The sequence below is a fragment of the Haliaeetus albicilla genome, chromosome 12 (genome assembly GCF_947461875.1).
Source record: "Haliaeetus albicilla chromosome 12, bHalAlb1.1, whole genome shotgun sequence".
In the NCBI taxonomy this organism is placed as follows: domain Eukaryota; kingdom Metazoa; phylum Chordata; class Aves; order Accipitriformes; family Accipitridae; genus Haliaeetus; species Haliaeetus albicilla.
Genome location: NC_091494.1, coordinates 4,655,867 through 4,680,191, shown reverse-complemented (window position 1 = coordinate 4,680,191; position 24,325 = coordinate 4,655,867). Strand labels below are relative to the sequence as shown.

Sequence of the window (24,325 nt, the reverse complement as noted above, 5' to 3'; positions counted from 1 at the left end):
AGCAAGGATGTGTGGCATTTGGGGGTGCCTGTGCAACCCTGTGAACTGGGGCCCTATTTCTGCCCTCCCTGTGTGCGGAGGCAGAAACTGCCTGGCCTTTAGCATCCTTTGGAATCTACCAAGGAAGCAGACTTGAATTTTGTGTGCAGGAATGGTCCCCCTAATGCTGCTGCTCCCACCCCAGTCCTCTGATATTCACATTGTCATAACAGTTGCTTGGGGAGGGGCTTGCCAAAAGACCAGCATTACCTTTCCTGGTTTTTCCAAGCATTCAAACAAAGCCTGAGTGGCACAAAATAGAAGGGCTAAGTGCCACAGCCCTCCTTTCCCCTGGACCTCATTTTGGAGGCTTAAAGCTCAAGTCAGAGACCTCAGGAGAAAATCCTTAGCAGCAGATCCTCTGGGATGGAAGGGGAACCTGTTGTGTGCATGCCCTGTTCCCATGCAACTGTCCTGGTGTTGCTAGCTGGGCATCAGCTGGGCACAGCATCTATCAGCGGTATCGCTGCCTCCCCTGAGCCTTATCTTACAGAAATAGATAGTGCTCCTTGGCTGGAGTATTTCACTAGATCTCCTCGGGATAAAGCTCAGCCGTCACAGGGTACAGCTTGCTGAAACGTCTGCTGGCGTGCAACTGCAGTCGGAAACATTGAGCTTCCCGAATGTCAAAGAAACAGGATGGTCGAATAGCGCAGATAACGTCACGGTGTACAGTTTCACTATAAATCATTTGGGCAGCCTCATCCAGATAGTATGTGACATGCCAATCACCCCATCTCAGTGGAGATTGCAGATATAGTATAGGGGAAGCACTGAGTCTTAAAAAAGAGCAAGGAAATTATACGAGGTCTCAGCAACAGCTGGTGAAAACAGGAAAGTTTTGCTCCTTGGGAAGGAGTTGTGTCAGAAGAGATTGAATTAAAAGCCATTGAATGTTTTAGAGAGGGAGATTGCCTGCCTCTTTGTGTACAACCAAGGCATTGAAAGGCAGAAGAGTTGGAGCAGATTAAAAGAAAAAAACATTCTGTGCAGCATGACAGGGGGCTCTGGGACCCACTACCATGGGACAATGGCAAAGCCAGGAGACCCTGGATGAGTATCAGCAATACCAGGTTAATACTTATGATTCAGGCAGAAGTTGGGCAGTGCCATGTGGTACAGAAGGACCACAAGCACCACTGAGCAGACTCAGGCAATAAAGTGATGCTAATTTTCTATTTTCTTTTTTGACTAGGTTGTAGCAACAGTGGGACAGTCTGCTAGTGACGTAAAACATTCAGTGTCCAGTCCAACCATAGAGACCAGTCAGCAAGCCAATAAGTTAAAGGAACTCAGGAAAGAGATGCCTGTCTGCCAGGAGACCAGGGGGGCTGGGAAAAGGACAAATCCTCGGCTGAGGCCTCAGGAGCCACCAAAGCCACCAGCATCGTCTCCAGACCACGTGCAGTCCAGCAAGGAGCACCCTCCCTCTAGGAAGCAGGCAGAAGGACATTCCTGTGCTATTGAGGGCAGAGAGACCCAACAAGGACGGTTAAATCAAGAGGACAAAAGCCAAGGTGAGGAAGAACCATTGCTAAAGAAATTGAGTCCTCCAGAGCCTGGAGAAAACGCTCCTCTTGAGCAAATCACACATCAGACAGCAGTTAAGGATAGGAAGAGTGAAGAGGCAGGAGCGGAGCTGTCCAGGAGCCATCCCGGTGCAGAGGCAGGAGGGAGCGGTGCAGCAGAGCCATCTCCTGGGCCTGTGCACAGGGAGGTGGGAAGGACACCTTTGGGACATCAAGAGACTGAAACATCAGCTCCTGCTTCAGTTCAGCTTGCCAAGGAAGAGCCGTGTCCTGCTCCTGCAGTGGGGACGTCGGTGGCTCAGGAGGCACGGCTTGCAGCTCACGACGCCCCAGGGACGGAGGCCACAGCAGGAGAGGCTTTGTCTGGAGCCCAGCTGCTGCCTCCTGCGGGCAGAGAAACTGAGATTAAAAAGGCAGGTGGATCTACCCCGCAAGAGAATTTTTCAGCCAGCATGTTAGGGGAGGAGAGTGCCAAACCAGTGCCTGTGGGACCTCAGGGGAAGCAAGAAGAAGGGCAAACAGTCACAGCAGCTCCGCCCCAGGAACCAGCAGCACCTTCAGGCACTTTTGAAGGAGGTGCTGAGGTTCAGCCGCAAGTACCGCTGGTCCTGCCTAGCCCTGAGAGACCTCAGGAGATGTCTTTGGAGGAGAAGATGCAGCACAAAAACCTTGTTTCCTCCTTGAAGAACTATCTGCTGCTGCTTTTAAAAATGTCAGATAGCAGTAAGGATGCTGTGAACGAAGACACTGACCCCAGGGACAAGGAGCAGCCTGATGCAGAGGAAGTCATGCTCCCAGAGATAGGCATTGCAGGCCTGAGCCCCCGCACTTCAAGGAGAGTTCTGGAAAAGGTACAAAACAATCAGCTCTTCCAGACAGCGGAGAACTTGCCTCTGACCCCCAGGACATCCAGGCGGATCACAGGCATGATTAACGAGGAATTCATTACCAGCAAGGAGATGCTGGCTTGCAGGCCTGTGCCGCCAAAGAGACGTACCCGGGTTGCTCCCGAGGCAGAGGGGCCACCCCAGCTCTCTGTGCCCTCCATCGTGGTGGGCAGCATACCAGCAGCAGGAGTGGGGCAGCCTCCTAATAATATTTCTGATTTGCCTCCAGTGAGCCCTGAAAAAGAGAGCCCTGGTGACCCTCTGGCAGTGCTACCTTGTGCAACGCCAGAGGAGCTTGCTTCTGGGGCCCGGCGCAAAATATACCTGCCAAAAACGAAGCAGGTGGGGGAGGAAGAGGAGGCAACCCCAGAGAGCCCAGGGCACATGAGAAGTCCTACCGTTTCGCCACGGCAATCCAGGAAGAACCCGGCCCTGTTGCAGTCGCCTGCCCTGGCTCCATCCCCTCCTGCAGACCAGCGCTCACCAACCCCCACAAGGAAGATGGCCACACTGGAGGTTCCTAAGCTGTATGAGGAGCCCACAAGTGACAGCAGTGGTGACCACGAGGCCCCTGAAGATGCTAAGCCAGAAGCACAGCCAGCAGAATCCAAGAAAGCAAATAACCCATTTAAAGGTAAGGGAAGAGGTAGTCCCCATGAAGCATGTTTTCTTGTTGCCTACAAAGGGAGCCAACTGAGCTGGTGATAGTCATCTGGGGCCATGTGAGTTTTGTGCATTCGCAGGGTTTTCAGCATCGCCCTTTGGCCGTCTGAAAGCCAAAAGTTTGCCCCAAGACTTCAACCTTAGCACAGGGAGGGCAGAGGAAGACAAGAGACAGCAGTGCTGAGACTGGCTGTCTCCACAGCCTGGACTTCCCTGGCCAAAGGAATCATATAATCCTCTTCTTGGTCTCCATGTCATGGTCCTCAGCATGCCTCATGCTGGTCAGGGGCCCAGTGGGCATCAGTGGGGTGCATGCTCCTTTTCCACCTCCATGGTCAATGCTAATTTGATCCCTTGTGACATCGAATTAGAAAAGGCATAATCCTGGTGCTGAAGTGCTTGCAGGACCCAGGTGATACCCTCACAGATATCAGGACTCTTGCAAAAGTAAGGGTAACCTTGGTAAACCCCTACTTCAGTAGATAAATGTTTCCTCCAACATTGGATAGTGTTTTTCTACATTGCCTCTGGCCGAGCCCCACTAGGTATTGCAGTGGTGCACTGTTAAACGAATTTGTACCACTTGTATCCCGCCATATTTATCCAAGTGGAGCTCTGAGACCTTCCCTGGGGAGGCGATGTTATACCAGGCTGTGCTGACATACATGTGATACCCAACACCAAAGTCCTAAGCAGCAGCTCTGGGGTAGGCTGGCCTGTCCCCAGAGCTGCAGCCAGCACTGTGTGTCTCACCATCGATCTCTTTGCACCCTGTCCTTAGCTCCACAGGTGATTCGTAAGATCAGGGCAGAACAATTTTCCGATGCATCAGGAAACCTGAAACTTTGGTGCCAGTTCTTCAATATTTTGAGTGATTCTAAGCTGATGTGGTACAAGGACGAGATCCCTGTAGCAGAAGCCCAAAGGAGGTAACCTGCCAGCTCTGCTTCATTGTAGTCCTTATGCATAGCCCTGGGTTCGTGTGTTAAATCCAGCTCCTTGCGTTTACTGGGGTGAAGGTGCCCCTTCTATTAAGGCTGCATGAGAAGCTCATTGCATGGCATGGTACATTGTGAACTTTATCTTCTCAGTGCCTGGGGAGGGAGGGATCACCCTGATGGGGAATTGCTGCCAAATTTGTCCTATTGATGCTCCATCTGGAGCCTGGCTTAAGGGCTGAAGCTTTCAGTAGCAGAGGCCTGGGGAGGGCAGGGGCTGAACCCAAACCTTGGGGAGGGCAAGGAAGGTGCTGTGCCCATCTCGAGAGTTTGAGGGCTGCATGTGAGCTGCAAAACTGGGACCCCAAGTGATGCATGTGAGGGTGGCAGCTGTGCTGGGAGGGTCTGCATGCTGCACCTGAACAGGCACTTCCATGCAGCCACCACTGGCAAGCACCAACAGGGAAAAAGCAGCTCTGGCTGTGCCCTCTCTATCCCTTGGCACTGCCCTTGCACAGGGAGAGCATGTCCAGGCTTCTTGTATCCTGGATGCCCCTTTGGGTACATTATGGAGAGCAACTTATTCTCAAGCCCAAGGGATTGTGTGGGAACATCATTCACATTGGATAGCATTTGCCTGATGCCTTTGAGCATCCCTTGAGCTCCCTTTATAATGAGCAGGCAGAAAGAGGTGCTTCTGGGGCAGAAACGATCTTCTATGGCAGATATTTGAGCTGGGGCAGATGGACTAGGAGTGGCCATTGCCTTCTAGCTGACCAGAGCAGAGTCTGCTCAGCCAGTGGGTCTCAGGATGAGGGTCCTACCTCTTCCCTCTGGGGCCCTTGCTGGGTCATGCTGGCCATGCAGGGCAGAAACAGGCCTTTGGTTCTTGTGGAGACCCATCTGCCTGGTGTGTCGCCACCTTGGCTAGAGGAACTGCCAGCCCAAAGCGTGGTGCTGCAGGCTGGAGAAGAACAGCGGCCTGCTGATACAGAGCTTGCGCTTTGCCAGTCCCCTGGAGAGGGGCAGGCTGCAGGATGGGAAGCGGTGTCCACCCTCACTCGTGAACAGCTGAAAATGAAGCTGGACACCTCTGTGGCTGTTCCAGCCATCCCATCCAGATGCGAGTCTGTTAGCCCAAGTGCAGCCCTGACCCAGCCACACTCAGAGGCAAGTACCTTTATCAGTCTGCAGCCCAATCCTGGCCAGATTTTGCAGGGCTTGCCTGGAAGACGAGCATCTCTGTGAGTACAAACTGCAGGGCAGGACTTCTGGTGCCACGAGGTGCCAGGGGAGCGGCTGGGTTGCCCTTGGGCTGTCTTCCTTTGTAGCCCTCTTCCAGGCCTCCAAGGGCCGCACGGTGCCCACCCACAGTGCCTGTCACGGGGCTCCCGTGTACCCCCATGTGTCACACAGGGCTGAGGCCATGCTCTGGTTTCTTCCAGCGCTGGTGATGAGGGCCAGGCAGCCTTGGCTGTTGTGCAGGCATCCCAGAAGGACTGCGGGGTCTACCGGTGCGTGATCAGCAACGAGTACGGCACTGACTCCACCGATTTCGTGCTCAGCCCAGAAGGTGAGGAGCCCTCAGCAGCCTGGCAGCTCTTCCAGCTGCTCGGGTGTGCTGTGGGGCGGCATGGCAAACTGTGGAGAAGGCTTGGTGCCAGGTTTTGAAGGGCAAGCCTTGCAGACCCCATAACACCACCTCTGCCAGGTGCATCTGCCTCCATGTGCTAATTTATGACCCATTCACACCATCCTCCTTGCTGTCCCTTGGTGTGGAAGTGCATAGGGCAGGGTGGGATCCTGGCAGGACCTTGACGCCTCTTTGCTTTCTGTCTCCTCTAGTGCTGTCAGGATTTATCTTGCGGGAAGAGATTGAAGGTAAGGGTCACATGCTGATGAGCTGCAACTGCTGCCCCTTGCTGCATGGGGGGCAGGCAGGTCTGTGGCGGGGGCAGGACGTGCCCGCATTGTCCCCCCTCACCAGCTTTTCCCTCTGCCAGTTGGAGAGGAGATTGAGATGACGCCCATGGTGTTCGCGAAGGGTTTGGCTGATGCAGGCTACTGGGGGGATAAGCTCTTCGGGCGCGTGGTGAGCGAGGATGTGGAAGTGGATGCCGGTTTCCTGCGCAAAGCCTGCCGTGCCAGAGCCATCTATGGCCTGGAGCCCATCTTTGAGTCTGGCCGCACCTGCATCATCAAAGTGCACAATTTCATTGTCTTTGGGACCAAGAATGAGAACAGCCTCATCGAGAAGAACTACGATATCACCATCCAGGTGGGCATCCTTGTGGGGCATCCTCCACCTATGTCTCCCACACCTTCCCCATCTGTCTGTGCCACGGTCCCCAGCTCTGTGCCCACTTTATTTCCTTCCACTTTTTGAATGCTTCGGAGGGCTTGAGCCATGTTCCAGCAGGCTGGCAATGTCCTTGTTATTCTTGGCTTCAGCTCTTCTCTCTGAGCAACACGGAGCTGCTCGGAGCTTTTCTGTCACTTGTCCTTTGACCACCAGGACAGGGAAACAACTGGCAGTGGTAACAGAGGATGCCTGGCCAGGCAGGGGGTCCCAGGGAGGCATTGGTACAAGATGGGACAGGTCCCTGACTCTTCTGTTTGCAACTCCAGGAATGTAAAATTCAGAACTCCAGCCGTGAGTACTGCAAGATCTTTGCTGCTGAGGCACGAGCCGTCCCTGATTTTGGAGCGGTGCCCGAGTAAGTAAGGTGCTGTGGCTCTGCTGGCTTGACATCCCGGCGGAGCATCCCAGGGGATGGTGGAAGGGTTCCCCGTAGGTGCTGGGGACATCCTGAAGGGCAGTGTACTCTTCTCCCACCCTCAAATGGAAGGGATATTGGGGGGCAAGGCAAAAGCCAGGGTTGCAGACCGCGGTGTGAATCTCCACTTGCTGTGGCGGGAGAGCTCGCCAGCTGGTGCTGACCCTGTCTGTGTACTCCCACACAGGATAATTCCTCTGTACCTGATTTACCGACCGGCCAACAACATCCCTTATGCCACAATGGAGGAAGACCTGGGCGGGCCCTGCGAGCAGTACTGTATCACTGAGACAGATGGCAGCTTGGTGGCACGAGGCACCTCGGAGATTGTGCTCAAATGCTGCACCTTCCAGCACTGGGTCTACCAGTGGACAAATGGAAATATCCTCGTGACTGACATGGAAGGTAAAGGCATCTCCCATCTGATTCCCGTGGCCCCTCACCACCCTCTGGCCTGTGAAAGGAGGAAGAAAAGCTCCAGCCTTGCCCTCCTGCCTCTTTTGCCATGTGCCATGGAGCCCAGCTCCCAGGGTGATGACCCGCCCTTGGTGCTGGTGCCCATCCTTCTCTAGGCAGAGACTAGCTGTCCTCCCTTTCATTGCAGGAGTGGGCTGGAAGATGACCAACGTGCGGATCGCTACCAACCTGAAAGGGTGAGTGACCCTGAGCTGCTGGCGCAGGGTGGCCCCAGCTGTCCCCAGCTCCGCCGCTCTCGTGGCAAAGGGCCATGGTGGTGAGCGTGGCTGGGCTCCGTCCTCGACTTCCTGCTCCAGCAGGATGTCTCCTGGTGCGAAGCAGGGGCTGAGGATGGCTGTGTTGGCAGGTACCAGGGGCTGAAGGAAAGCTGCTTCCCCTCCCTGCTGGAGCAATTCACGGCCGCTCACCAGTGTAACCGTTACTGCAGCATCCTGGGCCTGAAGACACTGGAGCCAGCCAAGCCCAAGGGCTCCAAGAGCCCCTCCATGGGTAGGAAATCTGCCCAGTCCAGCCCCCAGCTCCAGAAGAAGGGGCTGGCAAGTCCCCAGGGTACCCGCAAGGCTGCTGTGAGCCCCAAGAGCTCCCGGAGAGCTGCAGAAACAGGGGAGGCCCCAGCAGCCTCCAAACCCGGGTCAGGAGAGAGCGGCAGGTCTGGCCGCCTGCAGTAGCCAGAGCCACCGCAGCTGGAACCCCATGCTCCAGACCCCAGCTCGAGCAGCCTGGAGGCAGCACGCGACCAGGCTGGGAAGGGGAGACCCTGGCAGTGGCTGCTGCTGCTGCTCTCCTCCCTTTGGCTCCCGCCCCAGCCCATGGCACTTGCATTGTGTGGTGTGTGCTAGTGTGAGCGGCTCGGCTGGGGTCGTGGGGGGGGCTGTGAGCCTTGGGCAGCGCGGACCCCCATGCCAATACCTCTTTACAAGAGCTGCTGCCGGTGGTGGATCCTGTGGGGCCACATGCCCCTCCATGCTTGGGCTCGCTTTCCTCTCTCGACTCTCTCTGTTTGCCTTCCTTAAGGCAGGGGCCATCAGATCTGCTCCTTCAGGCTTTGCAGCTGCCATGTCCCCTGCCTGACTCCCCCAAGCAAACTGGGAGTCCGGGCTGCCCTCCTGGCTCCCAGCACCTCGTCTCCCTCTTTGTGTCCTCCATAAAGCGACTGTGCCAAGCCCCGCCAGTGCTCTGTGTCAAGGATGTGAACCCCAACAGAACCCAGATGGTCTCATGTGCCCTGGCACACCATGATTTAAAAGGTTTTGCTGCAGAGGGGTTTAGCGGTGACCTGCGGGGCTTCTGCTGCTACTGTGTGGGGCTCTGGGGTGCAGGCCAGTCCCATGGCAGGGCACTGGCATCAGTACCGGCAACTGCACGGGGATGAGATCTTGCACCCCTGCTCTCCCGGCCTCCCCTGCACCCCAGGGTAACCCTCCCGCGCCTTTGCTGGGTGGATGCTGAGGGTGGCAGTGCTGCTATGGGTGCCAGCCAGTGCCACGGTAAGGATGCTCTACCTCCCATGGGACACCCAGGAGCGGAGCAAAGGGGAGACTTCCCCTCCATGCCAGGTGCTGCTTTGGCACATGTGGGTGTCCAGCCCATAGGACTCACTCCTACTTGCCCACCTGCCATACGCACACCTCGTATGCCCTGCCCAGCCCCATAGCATGACCTGGTTATGCTTGCTTAGCATTACCCCTGCTTGGCACATGCCATACCCCGGTGGCAGCTAGCAGCACCAGCTCCAGATCCCGCTGCCCCACAGCAGAAGGCTGTGATGGACAGGCAGTGATGCTCGTGCTGGAAAGTAAAGCACCCTGTGCTGCATCAAGCCTCCCTTGTGCCCGTCAGCTCGCTCAGGCACGCAGCAGCTGGCAGAGCGTGGCAGTGGGCAGCAAGGCTTACAAAGAGCCCCAGCACTGCCTGCTTCTGCTTGCTACAGAGCGTCACCTTCCCTAGGGCTTTGGAGGAGGGTGCTGGGTGTCAGCAATGCCATCCCACATGGTGGTGTCCGAAATGATGGCTCCATGCAGCCTGGCGGAGGAGGGAAGGGACCGGGCTGGGAGTGTGGCATGCTCTGGGGTCCTGGTGCTTTGTTGTTGGGTCATTGTAAAATAACGATGTACATAACGTGGCCACGTTGGTGAATGCGTTCTCTTGAGTGCAATAAAGCGAGGACTGGCCTGTTCCCCGGTGCTGTGGTCCCTGCAGAAAAGATGCACCCAAGCATGGCAGAACAGGGCGGCTTTGTGTTCAGGGGAAGGAAATGTCTTCAAGTAATGTCTTTACCCCCATCCATACCCCACGGGGGAGAGGAGGGTGGCTGGGGCTGGACCCTAAAACCGGCACCTGGCGGAGGCTTGCCTTGCGAGGTCTGCAGCGAACGCTGGCTATGGCAGCTGCGGTTGCAGGGTGCAGCCTGAGCAAAGCACGTCATGCAATGTGGGACAGCCGTGGTCAGGGGCCAGAGCTGGGGCTGAGGGCAAGTACACGGGGATTTCCATGATTTATTTGGGAGCAGTTCCCTTGTGTCCACAAGGCCAGCACCTAAGGGTGCTGGCTGCAAGGTGCACGCAGCTATCCATTATCATTGGAGCGGAGAAGACAAAACACACAGGTCTCCGCCAGGGTTTCTTCTACCTTTGGGGCCAGGCCTTGCACACCCTGGTGCTTCCAGGCCCTCAGCCCTAGAGCGGGCAGCTGCCTGCATGTTCCTAGGTTGTCCCCAGGCAGGATGTGTGGTTGTAGTGCCTGCAGCACTGTGTCAGGCATAGCACACTCTCTGCTAGGCCAGCCCAGGCTCCTGTGAAGGAGACTGTCCCATTCTTGAGCACTGAGCTGGAATAGGAGAAGCATGGTCAGGATGAGCCCCACCACCTGGGTCCCCGGGCAGAGCCCTATGGCTCTGGGCCCCTTCGCACCCACCTGGCAAAGAGCTGCTTGCAGCATGTGTACATGGCGTAGCTGGTGGAGCTGAAGTTGGCGCTGCTGAGGAAGGTCACGCAGTCGCCCACCTCCGTTGGCACATGAAGGAGACCTGGGGGACGAGGTCTCCCGGTTGGGGCTCTTAAGGGACCATGCATGCAAATCCCATACCCCGAGCATGCTTGCAAGTCCTGTAGCCCAACGCTGCTCGCAAATCCCATACCCTGACTACACTTGCTTTCAAGTCCTGTACCTGGGACTGTGCTTGCAGGTCCCATGCGCCATCCCACCTCGCCCCCAAGACTCCTTGCAGTGCCCCAAAAGCTGCCCTTGAAACGTCCCCATCCCAGCCCAGATGAGGGTGAGAGGCCCCAGCACAGCTCTTGGGCTTGGGCAGCCCCTGGCAAAGCCGTGAGGGGAGAGCAGAGGGTTTGGAGGCCCTGGCAGAGCCATGGGGAGGATAGGCCAGCTGTCCCCATCGCTGCACCTGCATTTATAGGGGTCTTCAGCCCTTTGCCTGTGTCCCGCCCCGCCCCCCCCCCCCCCCCCCCCCCCGGTTCTTTGTGGCTCCACTGGCTGTGGGCAGGGACCTACCTGCCAGGCAGGCATTGAGCATGGAGACGCAGCAGCCGGTGAGCAGGGCTCGCAGCACAACAGAGGCTAAGTCGCCCTTGCGCTGGGGTACCATGGAGGCTGTGGGTGCAAAGCAGAGACCAGGGCGAGTCAGATCCTTGCTCCGGCTCTACCCCCGGCTGGGGACAGATAGGGACGTGTCCCAGGTCCCCGGCTGGCTCTGCCACGTAGTGCCTTGCCCACCCCAACCCCTGGTGTCTGGGGGACACGGTGATCCCATCCAGCACCCAGCATGCTCTGTGCCCATCCTGGCAGCAGTGGGTGCTGGCAGAGCACTGTGCCCACCTTGCACCCACGGGTGATCAACCAGAGCCCTTGGTGCTCTCAGCACTGGAATCTCTGCTCTTTCCCCCATGGCTGGATGGCACCTGGGCTTGTGGGACATGCACATGCTCTTGCCCATGGGTGCAGTGCAAAATCATCCCTATTGCCTCATGCAAATCCTCTTATCTGTGTGCTGGCAGAGACCGAACATGGAGGCTCGAGGGCAGCAAATTCCTCCTGCCCCCGCTGAGCCCTTGCTCCCTGAGCCCAGGATCCCCCTGCATCGTGCCCAGGCACCCAGGACACGGGTCGCACTCACCCAGGCCTCCCAGCATGATCCCAATGGAGCTGAAGTTGGCAAATCCGCAGAGTGCAAAGGTGGCAATGTTCTCAGCTCGCTCCTGGAGAGCACAGTGGCAGGGGTCGGTCACCTCTGCTCAGGAGCAGCCCCAGAGCACCCAGAGGTGAGCACCATGTTGTAGCTCCCAGCCCAGCCAGACATGATGGAGATAAGTCCCTCACCCCAATCCTTTCTCCTTCAGCTATTTTTTGGGAGCGAGGATGCAGGGGGTAGGCAGCCTGCCCCTGGGAGAGGCTGGACTGGGGGGACAGGGGGCCCTGTAGCACCATGATCTGCCCCACCAAGGAGCAGGATAAATGGGAAGGGGCTTCACTGGCTCCTTCAGGATGACCCTGTACCCAGCAGTTAGTGAACATGCAAGTCGACTTGGCCACAGGTGCCCTCCCACCCCCAACACCGTCATCGCCTGCCTGCCCACCACCCATCTGTCTGGCCAGCTCCCATGTCCCCTTTTGGCTGGCTCCATCCCTGCCCTGTGCCCAGCAGGGTGGCAGGTGCCCCTCACAGATATCCACTGCTTTCGGCTCCCGTCCCACTCCTCCAGGCCTGACAGACGATTCTTCTTGTACGTGGCCAGTTGCTGGTATGCGACAAACTCGTTCAGGAAGATCTTGATCCCCAAGAGCTCTGCCACCAGCGGTGAGTCTGCCCAGTCAGCCCCCATGAGAAAGGCCACGGGCATGAAGACGTAGGAGCAGATCACCTGGGAAAAGCATCCCAGAAGGGAGCAACCCAGGGCTGACCATCTGCATAGCCCCTGGCTTGGACACCCACTGCCAGCATTTGCCAAACACCCAGCAAGGGTCTCGGCAGCCTACTGAGGTGGTCAACAAAGGTGGGGATGGGTGGGGGATGCAAGGATCTGGCAGTCCAGACCATGGGGCTGCCCTTGGGGATACCTGGAAGGAGAGCCCCTCGATGTCTACCATCTCCCCAAACCAGCGCAGGGCAGAGTTGATGAACTCCAGCACCGCCAAGAAGGCAATGAGGTTGGCCGCAATGTTGGCCACGAGCCCCACGGAGGCAGCAGCTCCATTGCTCGCAGCTTCCAGGATGTTCTGCTCTTGCCTGTGTGGAAAAAGACCCCAATGGGCTCATGTGGCCGGGCATCCCCTGTGCAACGTCAGCTCTCGCTCCGTGGATGTCTGCACACCACAGGCTCTCCCAACCTCGGGCCACCCGCGATGTCCACTTGTGCCCCCAAATTGCCCCCATGGCTTGCCTGCACTGGCAGGACACATGCAGCCCTGCTCCACCATCCCTCTCCTCGCACTCACCCACGGGAGAGGCGGATGCTTGCTTTGCCCTTGAACTTGGACTCTTCCACTTCGGGGTAGACGAGTTTGGACATGGCAAGGGCGCAGGGCGCAGCCATCACGGATGCTGCAATCAGTGATGCCGCATCTATCTGCAAAGTGCAGACCATGGGCTTAGGCACCTCTGTGCAAGGCTGCGCCCCATGACGTGCCACCTCGGGGCAGCCTAGCACGTGGCTGGCATCAGCCTGCGATGCTCAGAGCAGTTCAGGGCTCTCCGTTTGCTCAGGGTGGGAGAAATGTTTTTCCTATCTCAACCAGCCATGGCACCTAGGGCAGCTCGCCTAGATGGAGGCATCGCTGGAGCTGCAGTGGTCGCAGCCTCTGAGATGTTAATCTCTCCTGCTGTTTGATCTAATTGTGATGATTCTTGGCCCTTCCTTGTCCGTTTTTATCAGTATCAGAGCAATAAGTTGTACAACATTGTGAACTTCTACCTCCTGACAAAGAGCCAAGCTGCCAGTCTCACTCCTGCCCTGCCCGCCAAGTGGCAACGCCTCATTTCTCTGAGCTTTCACCCTTGCCTCCTGTTTAAGGAGACTAATTAATGTTTAAATAGCAGGAGCTCAACCAGTAGGTTGAGGGGAAGGTTTATTCACCATTACAGAGCACTGATGAGGCCAAGTCTGGACACCGTGTCCAAGGCTGAGACACTGATGAACTGGAGAGGGCATCCCCGGGGGGTCGGAGCACAGGGTCACCAAAGTGATGCTGGAAGAGGGGGGCTTGTTCGGCTGGGAAAAAAGAGGGCTGGGGGGGCTTGTAGTTGCTGTTCTCATCTACTTAAAAAGGTGTTGGAGGGAAGACACTGCTCAGAGATGCCCAGTGAAAGGGTGAGAAGCAACAGCACAGTTTCAGTGGGGTAATATTCCTTGGATATAAGGAAAAAAATTCTTCCCTGTGTCTGAGGCACCTGTGGAGTGGACCAGAGAGGTGGAGGGAGATCTCCATCCACGGAGATGTTCACCACCAACCTGGACAAGGCCCAGGGCATCCCCTTGGGCTTTGCCATCACCTCATTCAGGCAGGAGGGTGGATCAGACACCCCCAGAGGGTCCTCTGAGGCTAAATTATCCCATGATTCAGTCAGATTTGCCCCACTCGCTGTGCAAGGACATGCAGTGAGGGTCCCATGGCAGTGCCTTCTATCTCGCAAGGCTCCAGGGTTCTGGCCAGGCCAGCGAAGGTGAGGCTGGATATGGAGGCACCCTGCCCTCATCCTGCTTATGGAAGGGGACCACAGGGCACCTGCTGGGGGTCTTCTCCCACCTACAAGTCCAGAGCAGTTCTTGTGTGTCGGGATCCCATAGCAGGCAGCATGTGGCATACATCTGCTCATGCACTCACCCCAAAGGATATGTAGGCACCCATCACGCTGCCTGCAATGGTGGAAAAGCCACCAGTCATCACAGTGTGGATTTCTGAATGGGTCATGTCAGCAAGGTACGGGCGGATGAGCAGCGGGGCTTCAGTCTGCGAGAGAGAAAACCCTGTTGTCCCTGAGACAGGGAGACAGGGCCACGCAAGGCCACAGGTCCCCTGGGAAGGGAGAAGAAGACCCTTCCTCCAGGGCAGGCTCAGCTGCAAGGGCTGAGGAGCTGGATCTCCTGCCCAGGACCTTACCTGTCCCACGAAAATGTTCCCTGCCACACTCAGGGTCTCAGTGGGAGTGGTGCCCATCGAGACCTGAAGCAGCCAGGAGATCTGGGGAAAGACAAGGCCACCATGTTCACAAAGGCTCCTGGCACCCTGCCACCCACCCCATGAAGCAGGGCACTGTTTGGCCCTCGAGCTGTACAGAGGTGGTCTTGGGAAGTGCCCACAGACCAGGTAGCAACATCAGCTCCAGGGTTGGGCTTTCTCAGGAGGACATGCAAGAAAGAGGGGTTTTGTGTCTATTTTTTTAAGCAGGAACAATCACCCCAAATTAATACAGTGCTGATTTTCCTGGGACATCCCTCAGCTGATCATAGTAGTCAGAGAACCCACCAGGTTCCTCTCCTTTCCACCACCATCCCAGAGCCAGGTGTGAGGCCCTACCTTGACAATGAGCCACTGCATGATGCCGAGGTAGTAGAGGATGGACATCACACAACTGAAGAAAACAATGATGGGCAGAGCCTGCAGACAAGGCACCAGGCCACAGTGTTGAAGGAGAGCTGAGCAACACATCTAAGCACACTTGGGGACCAAGCTACTCTGTCCCATGAGCTGGGCATGGCGTGGTATTGCATAGCCAGCCCATGCTATTGGGGTGCCACAACACTGGGTCAGGCTGGCAGGAGGGACAGGGACCAGTGCAAATCCCCCATGGCACTGAGGAGGTCCATGGGTGGGTGGAGACCCACCCTTGAGCTGGTTGAGCTCTGCTGCAGCAAACCTGGCTGCGTTTAGCTCCCTGCTCTCCAGGAACCAGCAAGGCAGCCAGACCAGAAGAAAACCAGGCTCTGCCTCTCCCTCCCCATACCCCATTGCCCAAGCTGACCTGAAAGGCAAAGACTTCTTCAATGAGCGTATTCCCAAAGACAAAGCTGGAGCCAGCTGTGGTGTAGCCCAGAAAGAACTGCAAGTGGAGAAGTTACATGGTGGGATGGAGATCTCCATTAGCTCTTTCCCTGACATCTCACTTCTACCTAGCAGGGGTCTGTCCCCCCAGCCCCACAGCTCACTTTACCCCACCAGAGAATGACCCTCTGAAACCTAAGCTGAGGACACTAGTGGGCTGTCTCCAAGCCACAGGGCACTCCTCCATCCTGCAAGGGAGACCACACTGAAGGGTCTGGGCTGCTGCAGAAAACCAGGAAAGAGCTGGCTTTTTTCCAGTCCCAGACGAAAACACTTGTGAGTGTGCAGTCCCTGCAGTTTCTCTGCCCTGTGCCACCCTCTGCTCTTCTTGCTGATCCCAGGGAGGGCTACAAGGAGGGTGCAAGCGCGGGATGGGGTGAGCAGGTGCAATACCTGGATCTGGTCACCCAGCCACTGGAAAGCTTGGATGCCAGGGGTTGTTCGGAGGATGAGGAGTCCAAATAAGAACTCTAAGCCAAGGCCCCAGAAAACAGCTCTCCAGGACACCTGTGGACCAAGAGCAGAACAGGGACTGAGATGTTAGCAAAGCCTACAGACTTCCCTTTCTGGCTTCCTGCCCCTTCGACAGCTGCACATGGCAAACACCATTCCACTGTACCCTGGGTGAGGGTCATGGGGATACTAATAAAAAGGTGTCACAGAAACGCACAAACATAGATTGGTTAAAGAGGAAGAAGATGAGTTGGTAGGACTCAGGAACTGGCTGGTGGAACATTACGTGCCAGGCTTACCCAGGAGGAGATGAGCACAGAGCCCTTCTGATGGCTTGACTGGTAGTACAGACCTGCTAGATCAAAATTTCCTGTTCATTAACCCTTTGGATGGAGGTATTGCCCAAAATATTGAAGCAGGTTGGGTTGCAAGGCAGTGGGACTTCAATCACTTCTGCCCAAGTCACCCAGGGTACCCGAAACTCAGGCCCACCCTCCACCCACAGGCACCTGAAGCTCAGGCATGGGTCTGGTGCTGGGTCTCTCTTGGTCTGACCCATTATGAGGGACATGGTGGAAAACAGCATGGAGGCACCATGGGGGAACCCTTGGTTGAGCAGTGGGAAGGAGAGCAGTGGGAAGGAGAACAGTGAGGTGGCTTTGGGGCTCCATCCACCCAACCAGCTCGGTTTCCCAGGCTGTGCCCAGCTCTGCCCAGGAGCCCTGCTGGGCTTCTGCTTCCTCCAGGGAGCTCCAGTGATGGCCCGTCAGGGGATGCCAATGGCAAGGAAGCACTTGTTCCCCAGTGCTGGGTGGCCTCGTCCTGCGAGGGGACCGATGGCCAAGCCACACCTGAAACACATACTGCGCCATGGTGCTTGGAGCAGGCAAACAGGAACAGCACCAAAAAGCAGAAGCCAGCTAATGAGATGAGCTGCTCTGGATTTCTGGAGGTGTCCAAAACCAGCCATGTGATCAGGCCTCCCAGGAGGGCCACCCACAGCAGCCTGCAAAGGAAATCCCAGACTGTCACAGAGAGGATGTCCACGGGGTGGAGAGCAGCTCACAAAGGGCAGGAGCTAATTGTGTGGGAGATGCCACTGTGAGGTCCATGCATCTGAAGAAACCTGGGGCTTGGACACAAATGAGGGGTGTGAATAGCCATCATGCTACTGAAGTAGAGTGGCAAGCCATTTCTGCCATGGCTTCTAAGTAGTCCCCGGGCTGGGCCATGCCTCATCATTATGAGGTGCCTGCACGGCACAAGGGCATGTGCCCAATGCCACCAGCTGTTGGTTGCGCTGGCAGGGCAGCCACGGGAGAGGGGACCTGGGCACTGGGAGGGTTCTGGCCCTGCCTTTTCCTGACTCACCATTTCAGCCATGGCCAGGACTTTTGGAAGCATTTCCAAACGGGGCTGAGGAGCAGCATTACTTTTGCCCCACAGTGCTTCTTGAAGAGGCTCCAGCAGATGAAGAAGACAACCACAGCAGTCATGACAACCAAGGCAAGGGCTCGCTGGAAGTTGAGCCAACAGGCCGCAATAAAGTAGCACAGGTAGGCTGGAGAAGGCACATTGGGGGTCAGAAACATCAGGGCTGTAGGACCACGGACTCATAACACTAACCGGGGCCAACAATGAGGTTCATTTCTTCCAAATGTCCTTCCCTGGCCACCCTTGAGGCTCCCATCTGTGCGCAAGGAGGACTTAGGGAGCACCACCCCAGCAGCCAGGCTCACTGGTGACAGCACTTCAGCTGTCTGCGGGCACATGGAGCAAGCAGAAGAGGCACAGCAAACCCTTTGGGTAGGTGGAGAAAGGGGAGGAGGACAGTGAGGTGCTGGTAGCTCTCATGGACAGGAGTGGTGGGGTGAGGAGTGGGCAGGCAGTGGGGCTGGTGAGAGCGGATACAACCTTCACACGGGTGGCCATGCCCAGTGCCTGGAGGCTGGGGGCACGGCCAGCCAAAGGGATGTGGAGGTTGGGGTCTCAGTGCTGGGAAGTCCTCACCTACTCCAAGGAGTCCCAGGACAACCATTCTCAACACCTTGGCATGAGCCTTGCAGAAGCGCTTTGCCTTGGATGCCGGCTGCAGGGCCTTCCTGGGGAGAGTCACATGCCAGAGACATGAGAGGTGCAGAAGATGGATCCTGAAGATCAACCCAACCCAACTCAATGGAGCCAGGTCATGACCATGCCTCCCAGAAGGTGCTTGCGGCAGCAGCACCGTGGTATAGGTGTGCTGTGGCCTCTAGCAGCTCTGCTGCCCGTTCCCAGGAGGAGCGAGCTGGCCTGTTATGGCAGGGGAGATCCCACCACATACCCCAACACTCCTGGCACCATGAGTGGAGGCTTGGTTTCGGTGGCTGCTATGGGGACAGAGACCTGCCGCTGCCACCCTACAAAGCCATACAGAGCCATCAGGCACTGTCCCCGCTATGTGGTCAATATGACCCTTCTTCGCTCCCAGATCAGGTTTGGCTCCAGGAGAATCGCTGGCCCAAGGATTGCAGACTTGCTATGACCACTGGAAATACCCTACATACATGCATCTCCAGGGGTTATCCTACCTGCAGTAGGAGGAGAATCTCCCTTTCCCTTCTCTTCTCCTCTCCTCTTTGCTCTCACCACATGGACCATCACATTCATCATAGAGTCTCTCCTCGCCCTGGAAAACATCATTAGCTGGAGCACCCTGAGCAGCTCCTGTACCCCGGCGGGAGGGGAAGGGGGGACTTACCACAGAGCTGAAACCTGGGTTATCTGTGCCTTTCTCAAGGCTGTCCAGGGTTATCTTGTTTTCTTCCATGTCCAGAAGTGCTGCAGCTTCAATGCATTAGAGAAGCAGCACTGCGAGGGACCAACGCTGGCTGGGGAGAGAACAACAGGATCACCTCTGGGAAGGAGGAATGTCCAGCCCCCACTTTCAATTTTGGGTCTCCAAGAGGAGAATGCCCTTTGCAGCAGGTATGTAGAGCAGTTCCTGCACCAGCACTTTCAGGGACCATTCCATGGGGTCCTCAAGCCATGGGGCTGGTGTGCTGACTTCCTTATTCTTCTGTAACTCTTGGAAGGTTTTTGCTCTTCCATGCTTCCAAGGAATTACAGGCGAGGATTAGATGCAGCAGGGAGAGCTGGTACTTCTCCTCCAAGTTGGTGGCAGTGGCCACCAGCCTCCATTAGCCCCTTTGCAAGCGGGATTTTGCAAAAAATAAATGTAGCTGCATCCTTCATCGAAGGCTCTTGGTGGAACTGAGTAAGATAAGGAAGAAGGTCCTTTCATGTTGATAACTAGTACAGTGCAGGAGCGATGGGTAGGAATAAATGGTAGTTTGCATGGGGACTGGTCCTAACAGAGGATCATACTGGGAGAACTCGTCCAGCAAAGCCAGAAGAACCAGTGTTATGCCAGGGCAGGAACCCTTGGAGCATCCCATTTGGACACCCTCCCGCTTCCTCTACCTGGAGAAGGATGAGGGAAGAGCAGAGACGTTGCAGAGAAGGCAGCTATTGACTGTAGGAGCACTTCTGTGTGAGGACAGAGAGAGTAAGGCGATGTCCCTGCTTTGGATGAGAGTCGTAGGGGTCTGCGTGGAGAAGGTGGGGATAGCAGGGTCACAGCCTGCTCCCTGCAGTGTGAGAATTAGGATCCACTGAAGGGAGCAACCCAGCCCCAAATGAAACGAGTGGAGGTGAGGAGTTTTGGAGAACGCACCCTCAACGTGGGACCCCACAGCAGCTGAAGGTGGCTGTGGGCTCTGCGGGCCAGTGGAGCCACCAGGGGGGACCACTGAGCTTTGCTGGCCCCCAGCATGTCCCCGGGCTGGTGGCTCTTCGGCAACAGGGCAGGACCCAGGGCCACAGTAGGAACCCAGGTGCCCAGACATCCTCCAGGGCCTCCAGCACCCCCAGTGCTCCCCAGGGCTCAGGGACCCCTCACCAGGACCCTGGCAGGTACCAGGAGGACCACCAGGCCCACCACTGTTTCAGGGCCACAGCCCCGGGATCCCTCTGTGCTCAGGGACCCCTCCAGGACCTCCCAGGGCTCCAGGACCCCCCCCAGAGCTCCTGGCTCTCCCCATCCCTCCTAGGCTCAGTGCCCTCCAGGATCCCTGGCCTGATGCCACCTCCATGGTGTGTCCCCCCCCAAGTGCCACCCCTTGCCACGTGGCTCATCTGCCTTTTGTTTTGGCGAAGACTACACGGACAGGCAGCCAGTTGGTGGGGCAGCAGCTGGATGCCCCCCCCCATGTCCCCCCCTCACCCCATCGCGCCCCATGTCCTCAGGCCGTGCCCGTGCCCTCCCGTCCCCCGGTGGCCTCATGCCCCACGGCTCCCCCCCCCGGCTCCTGGTGCCCGCTGGCCCCTCACGCTCACCCACCAGCCCCGCCGGCTGCGCAGCTTCCGTCCCTGCGCCCCAGTTACCCATTAACAGCTCGGTCCAAAGAGCTGGGCTGGGCGCTGCGGGGTCAGGCCACCCCGGCTCCTCCCGGGGCTCATGCCTGGGCGCCCATGAGGGCATGCAGGGGCAGCCACGCAGGGCACCGTGTTGCCCCTAAAAGGTTGCCCGAGGTACTTTCACCCACCCCCCCCCAGGTGAAATGAGCCTTGAGGGAAGATACTAAAAGCAGAAATCCAACCTTTACCCCACCCCAGGAAATGCTTCCCAGGAAAAAGGCCGGGCAGACGCGGCCTCCAAAGCTGTCGCGGTGCAAAGTCACGTCACCCGGTACCTGAGCAGTGTGGGGCGGACAGGGCTGCAGCCAGCAAACATGCAGCCTGCCAGCGTGTGTTGGAAAGCATTTTTCCATGCAGGACAGTGGGAGTTGTATCCCCACGTGCGCGCACTCAGCGGGTATTCCCCTGCCTTTTTTTTTTTTTTTTTTTTTTTTTTTCAGAGGGAGTGGTGAAGCGATGTGGCTCCAAGTGTGCCAACACCAGGGATCAGCAGGAATCGTTTCAGAGATTGATGATTAATGATGCCATGGGGTGCTCGGGGTGTCCACGCACCACAAGGTGCCCACGTGCAAATGCTCCCTGGTGCACGCAAGCAGCACCTTCTCCCCGTGGATTTCATCCAGCCCTGTTGCCAAAGCTGCCTCAATTTGGGGCTGGCGTTGGCGTGAGGGCGCTCATCCCCTGCCCACACAAGTCAGTGACGCAGACGGCGAGGGCCAACACCCTGACGGCGGCTGGTGCAACGCTGGTGTAAACCCCTCCCCGCGCACGAGAGGCTCCCCCAGACCCCGCTGCGACACCCGTGGGCTACTCCCCGCGAACACCCGTGGGATGCACAGAGCCCGGGGCAGAGGTGCTCGCGTGCTCAACCGGCTGCTGGGGCGAACCCAGCGCTGCGCTTACCGGCGCAGAGCGGGCGGGTGAGCTCCCGCGCACCCCCCCGCCACTCGCGAGGCGTGCGTGGGAGAGCCGCCCCACTCCGCCCCGCGCCCCGCCAGCTCCGCGCCGTCACCGCTAAGGACCGCTGCGCCGTCACCGCTAAGGGCCGCTGCGCTGGGCCGCGTGCTCAGAGCCCCGGTAGCGCGCCGTGATCGTATAGTGGTTAGTACTCTGCGTTGTGGCCGCAGCAACCTCGGTTCGAATCCGAGTCACGGCATCGCCCCAGCGGTACCACGGCACACGGGCTCCGTTTTTTTTTTTTTTTTTTTCATTAAGACTTCCTTCTCCGACGCCGTCGTTTTTTCAAACTTTTTTTAAATTTTGTTTGAAATTTCCGTTGCGCCGTTACTTATCCCCCTGCTAGCCCTGCAGAGTCCCCCGGGGTGGGCGGGCACTGCCCGGCGCCGCAAGCAGCGCGCCCCGCCATGGACCCGGGAAGAAAAAAAAAAAAAAAAGTGAAACATCGGCGCGACGTGACAAAAGAATTCAGGATCTAACGAGGCCGCCGGCGAGAGGAAAAAGGCCCAAAAAGATGTCGGAGCCCGTGTGCCGTGGTACCGCCGAGGCGATGCCGTGACTCGGATTCGAACCGAGGTTGCTGCGGCCACAACGCAGAGTACTAACCACTATACGATCACGGCGCGCTACCGGGGCTCTGAGCACGCGGCCCGGCGCAGCGGCCCTTAGCGGTGACGGCGCGGAGCTGGCGGGGCGGGCCGATGGGCGGTGGAGGCGGGGCCGGCAGGTTCGCGCTCCGCCCCCGCTGCGCAGTGTCTCCATGGCGACGTGGGGGGAGCGGCGGGTTCTTTTTCCCGCCGCGGGGTTGGGCTGTCTGCGCCTGCGCGGAGCTGGCGGCGGCGGGGGGGGCCCTGCGGGGCTCGGCCACCCCGGGCCGCTGCGCGCCCCTCACGCCGGCCGGAGACCCTGACCCCGATCCCCGCTCCTCACCTCACCTCTAACCCCATCTCACCTCCTGCCCCGGCCCCGAATCTAACCCTGTGGCCCATCCTAACCCTCCCCCTGGCCGTGGTTTTAACCCTCTGTAACCCCACTCCTAACCCTGACCCCCCCTCCCTGGCCTTGGCCCAACTCCAGACTGTGATCCCGACTCTCTCCCTGCTTCCAGCTGTAAGCCTGACCCCGACACTTCCCTCCTCCTGTCCCTCACCGTCTCCCTAACCCCAACCCCCCCAGCTGTAATCCCGTCTCTCCCCCACCCCCCCCGTGGGTGTTTTGCAGGGAATAAAGTTTCTCTTTACCCCAGCGTTAACAACAACTCGTCGCACCGGGGTGGTGCCTGCGGGGACAGAGAGGAAGATGAGGGACCAAGGATGAAATTGTCTTTTGCGGCTCAAAACAGTGGCAGGTACCAGCCTGCACTGCCCTTCCTGCTTCTTCCTGGCGAAACGCACATTAATAGTTAATGACTGTTTGCCGTCACCACTGCCGCTGATATTTACAGTGCTCTGAGTATTAAAGGCTCTTTTTTTTTACAGATATGCAAAGAATTCAAAACGCCTGGGCTCAAAAGGATTTCTTTGTCTAAAATATTTTTAGAGCAATCATGGCACTTCAAGGCACTCGGATGGCCCAGATGACTCATACCTCTGTGCTGCGTCACGGGAAAGAGCTGGTCACAGAAACCTCTGCTCCTGTGTGCACAACCAGCTCATCACTTGGCATCGGGTATATGCACCTCTACTACGTGTTTCACTTGCCTGCGAGGGGGTGCTGGAAGAGGCAGAGGTCTGCAACCATGCTGCCCGTGTCGGGCAGGGGTATGTCCCGGGACCACATCCATCCTTGTAGATCTGCTGCAGCTGGTGAATCCTAAAAGAGTCTTCCCGAGACTTTGACAAACCAGAGGAAGGGCCTGTGCACCTTGATTACTCCGTGAAGCAATTACTCCTGCCACCCAGAGCTCATCTTGCTCGTATCCAACCAAAAAGAACTTGGAGTGGTGAAGGAAGACAGAACGGCCTTTCAGGTCCTCCCTTTGTCTATGCCCACCTCTTTCTTCCCCCATCCTCTTTGCTGTTGACTTGCCCTGCCTGGGCACTGGTGTGCACGCTGGTCCCTCGGCAATGGCCGGAACCTTTGCAGTGGGAGATGCTTTCCACAACGTCAAACCTGGCTGATCAGGAGATGGTGGAGGAGGGGCTCTTTGGTGGTATCTCTTAACGAGCTGGATGTCCACGTGGTTTTTGGTACTGCCCTCCTGCCCCCGTGCTGTCCTTCTCCCTCCCTTCTCCGCCCTCCAAGGATCCCAGTCTGTCCCTCCCATAGGGCTGCAGGGACACTGCTCTTGCGCATCTGTGGCCAACCCTGTCACCATCTGTGTCCTCGTCCTGGACCTAAAGCGGGCACAGCATCATTGGTGGGAGACACGTGTGTCTCCTCCCATGTCCAGGGAGTTTAACATGGTCATGAGCCCCTTGGCTGCAGCGTAGAGAGACATCTGACCGCCCAGACATCTGCAGGACAGGGGAGCCGTAGAGGTGGGGTCATCGCAAGCTCTGAATCTCAAGGCATGAGCTTGTGGAGGGGAGAGGTCCTTGTGCTGCCCTGTGCCTGGCCTCTTGTGCCTTCCTCCACTCTGAGCTGGTGGTGTCGCAATGCCCCTGAGCTGGGCTGTATCACCGGTGAAAGGACAAGCCCAGCTCCACGCTGGCCTGCTCTCCCGTACAACCCTGGGCAATTGCTGTGTTGGGTCAGTGCAGCTGTGGTGGGGAAGAAGCACCCAAGGGACGAGGTGGGACGGTGTGGAGATGTGGAGCACCTCTGGCAGGACATGCTGGCCATGCCTCGTGGGGACAGAGATTCCTCCTCGGGCACTTGTATGAGCAGGCCAGAGCAGGACCCCTGAGGCTGGTGTCCACCATGGTCTTGGTCCTGATTCTTGGCCTGGCATGGTGCAGGGCTCACATTTGCATGCGTGCATGCCAGGCACTGCTCACACGGTGTGCATGGCACAGGGTCCTTGGTGGGCAGGGAGGAGGCAGGGGGGCTCATGCTTTGGATGCTCAGCAGACGCTTCTGGAAGGGGGAGGCCAGCATAATAACAATGATCTCAACTGCCAGAACAGGCATGACCGAGATAAATGCTGCAGCGA

The 24,325-nt window shown here is 57.5% G+C and overlaps 2 protein-coding genes and 2 non-coding genes across 7 annotated transcripts in view; 2 read left to right on the top strand and 2 right to left on the bottom strand.

Annotated features, from left to right (window-relative positions):
* Positions 1–9,486, top strand: part of ALPK3 (alpha kinase 3) — a 34,753-nt gene extending 25,267 nt beyond the window's left edge. For all 4 annotated transcript variants that reach the window (XM_069797657.1, XM_069797656.1, XM_069797659.1 and 1 more), the window contains 9 exons: positions 1,235–3,089; positions 3,900–4,047; positions 5,502–5,629; positions 5,902–5,937; positions 6,060–6,334; positions 6,685–6,773; positions 7,021–7,238; positions 7,438–7,486; positions 7,657–9,486. In XM_069797657.1, coding sequence (XP_069653758.1) covers positions 1,235–3,089; positions 3,900–4,047; positions 5,502–5,629; positions 5,902–5,937; positions 6,060–6,334; positions 6,685–6,773; positions 7,021–7,238; positions 7,438–7,486; positions 7,657–7,978 — 3,120 coding nt within the window. In that variant the 3' untranslated portion in view covers positions 7,979–9,486. The remainder of the gene's footprint in view (positions 1–1,234; positions 3,090–3,899; positions 4,048–5,501; positions 5,630–5,901; positions 5,938–6,059; positions 6,335–6,684; positions 6,774–7,020; positions 7,239–7,437; positions 7,487–7,656) is intronic.
* Positions 9,487–9,790: 304 nt separating this feature from the next.
* On the bottom strand, positions 9,791–19,912 carry LOC104325666 (sodium/nucleoside cotransporter 1). The gene is made up of 17 exons (XM_069797664.1): positions 18,556–19,912; positions 18,386–18,483; positions 17,826–17,917; positions 17,187–17,376; positions 16,680–16,821; positions 15,756–15,869; positions 15,283–15,360; positions 14,838–14,918; positions 14,421–14,501; positions 14,145–14,270; positions 12,759–12,889; positions 12,381–12,549; positions 11,987–12,184; positions 11,440–11,521; positions 10,818–10,916; positions 10,224–10,335; positions 9,791–10,136 (listed from the first exon to the last, which is right to left on the bottom strand). The coding sequence occupies exons 1-17, from the start codon at positions 18,622–18,624 to the stop codon at positions 10,013–10,015; spliced, it is 1,986 nt and encodes a 661-aa protein (XP_069653765.1). The 5' UTR covers positions 18,625–19,912; the 3' UTR covers positions 9,791–10,012.
* Positions 19,913–21,357: 1,445 nt separating this feature from the next.
* On the top strand, positions 21,358–21,429 carry TRNAH-GUG (transfer RNA histidin (anticodon GUG)). The gene has a single exon. It is a non-coding gene; the product is annotated as a tRNA-His (tRNA).
* A 352-nt stretch (positions 21,430–21,781) lies between these two features.
* Positions 21,782–21,853, bottom strand: TRNAH-GUG (transfer RNA histidin (anticodon GUG)). Its single transcript has one exon. It is a non-coding gene; the product is annotated as a tRNA-His (tRNA).
* Positions 21,854–24,325: the final 2,472 nt, after the last annotated feature.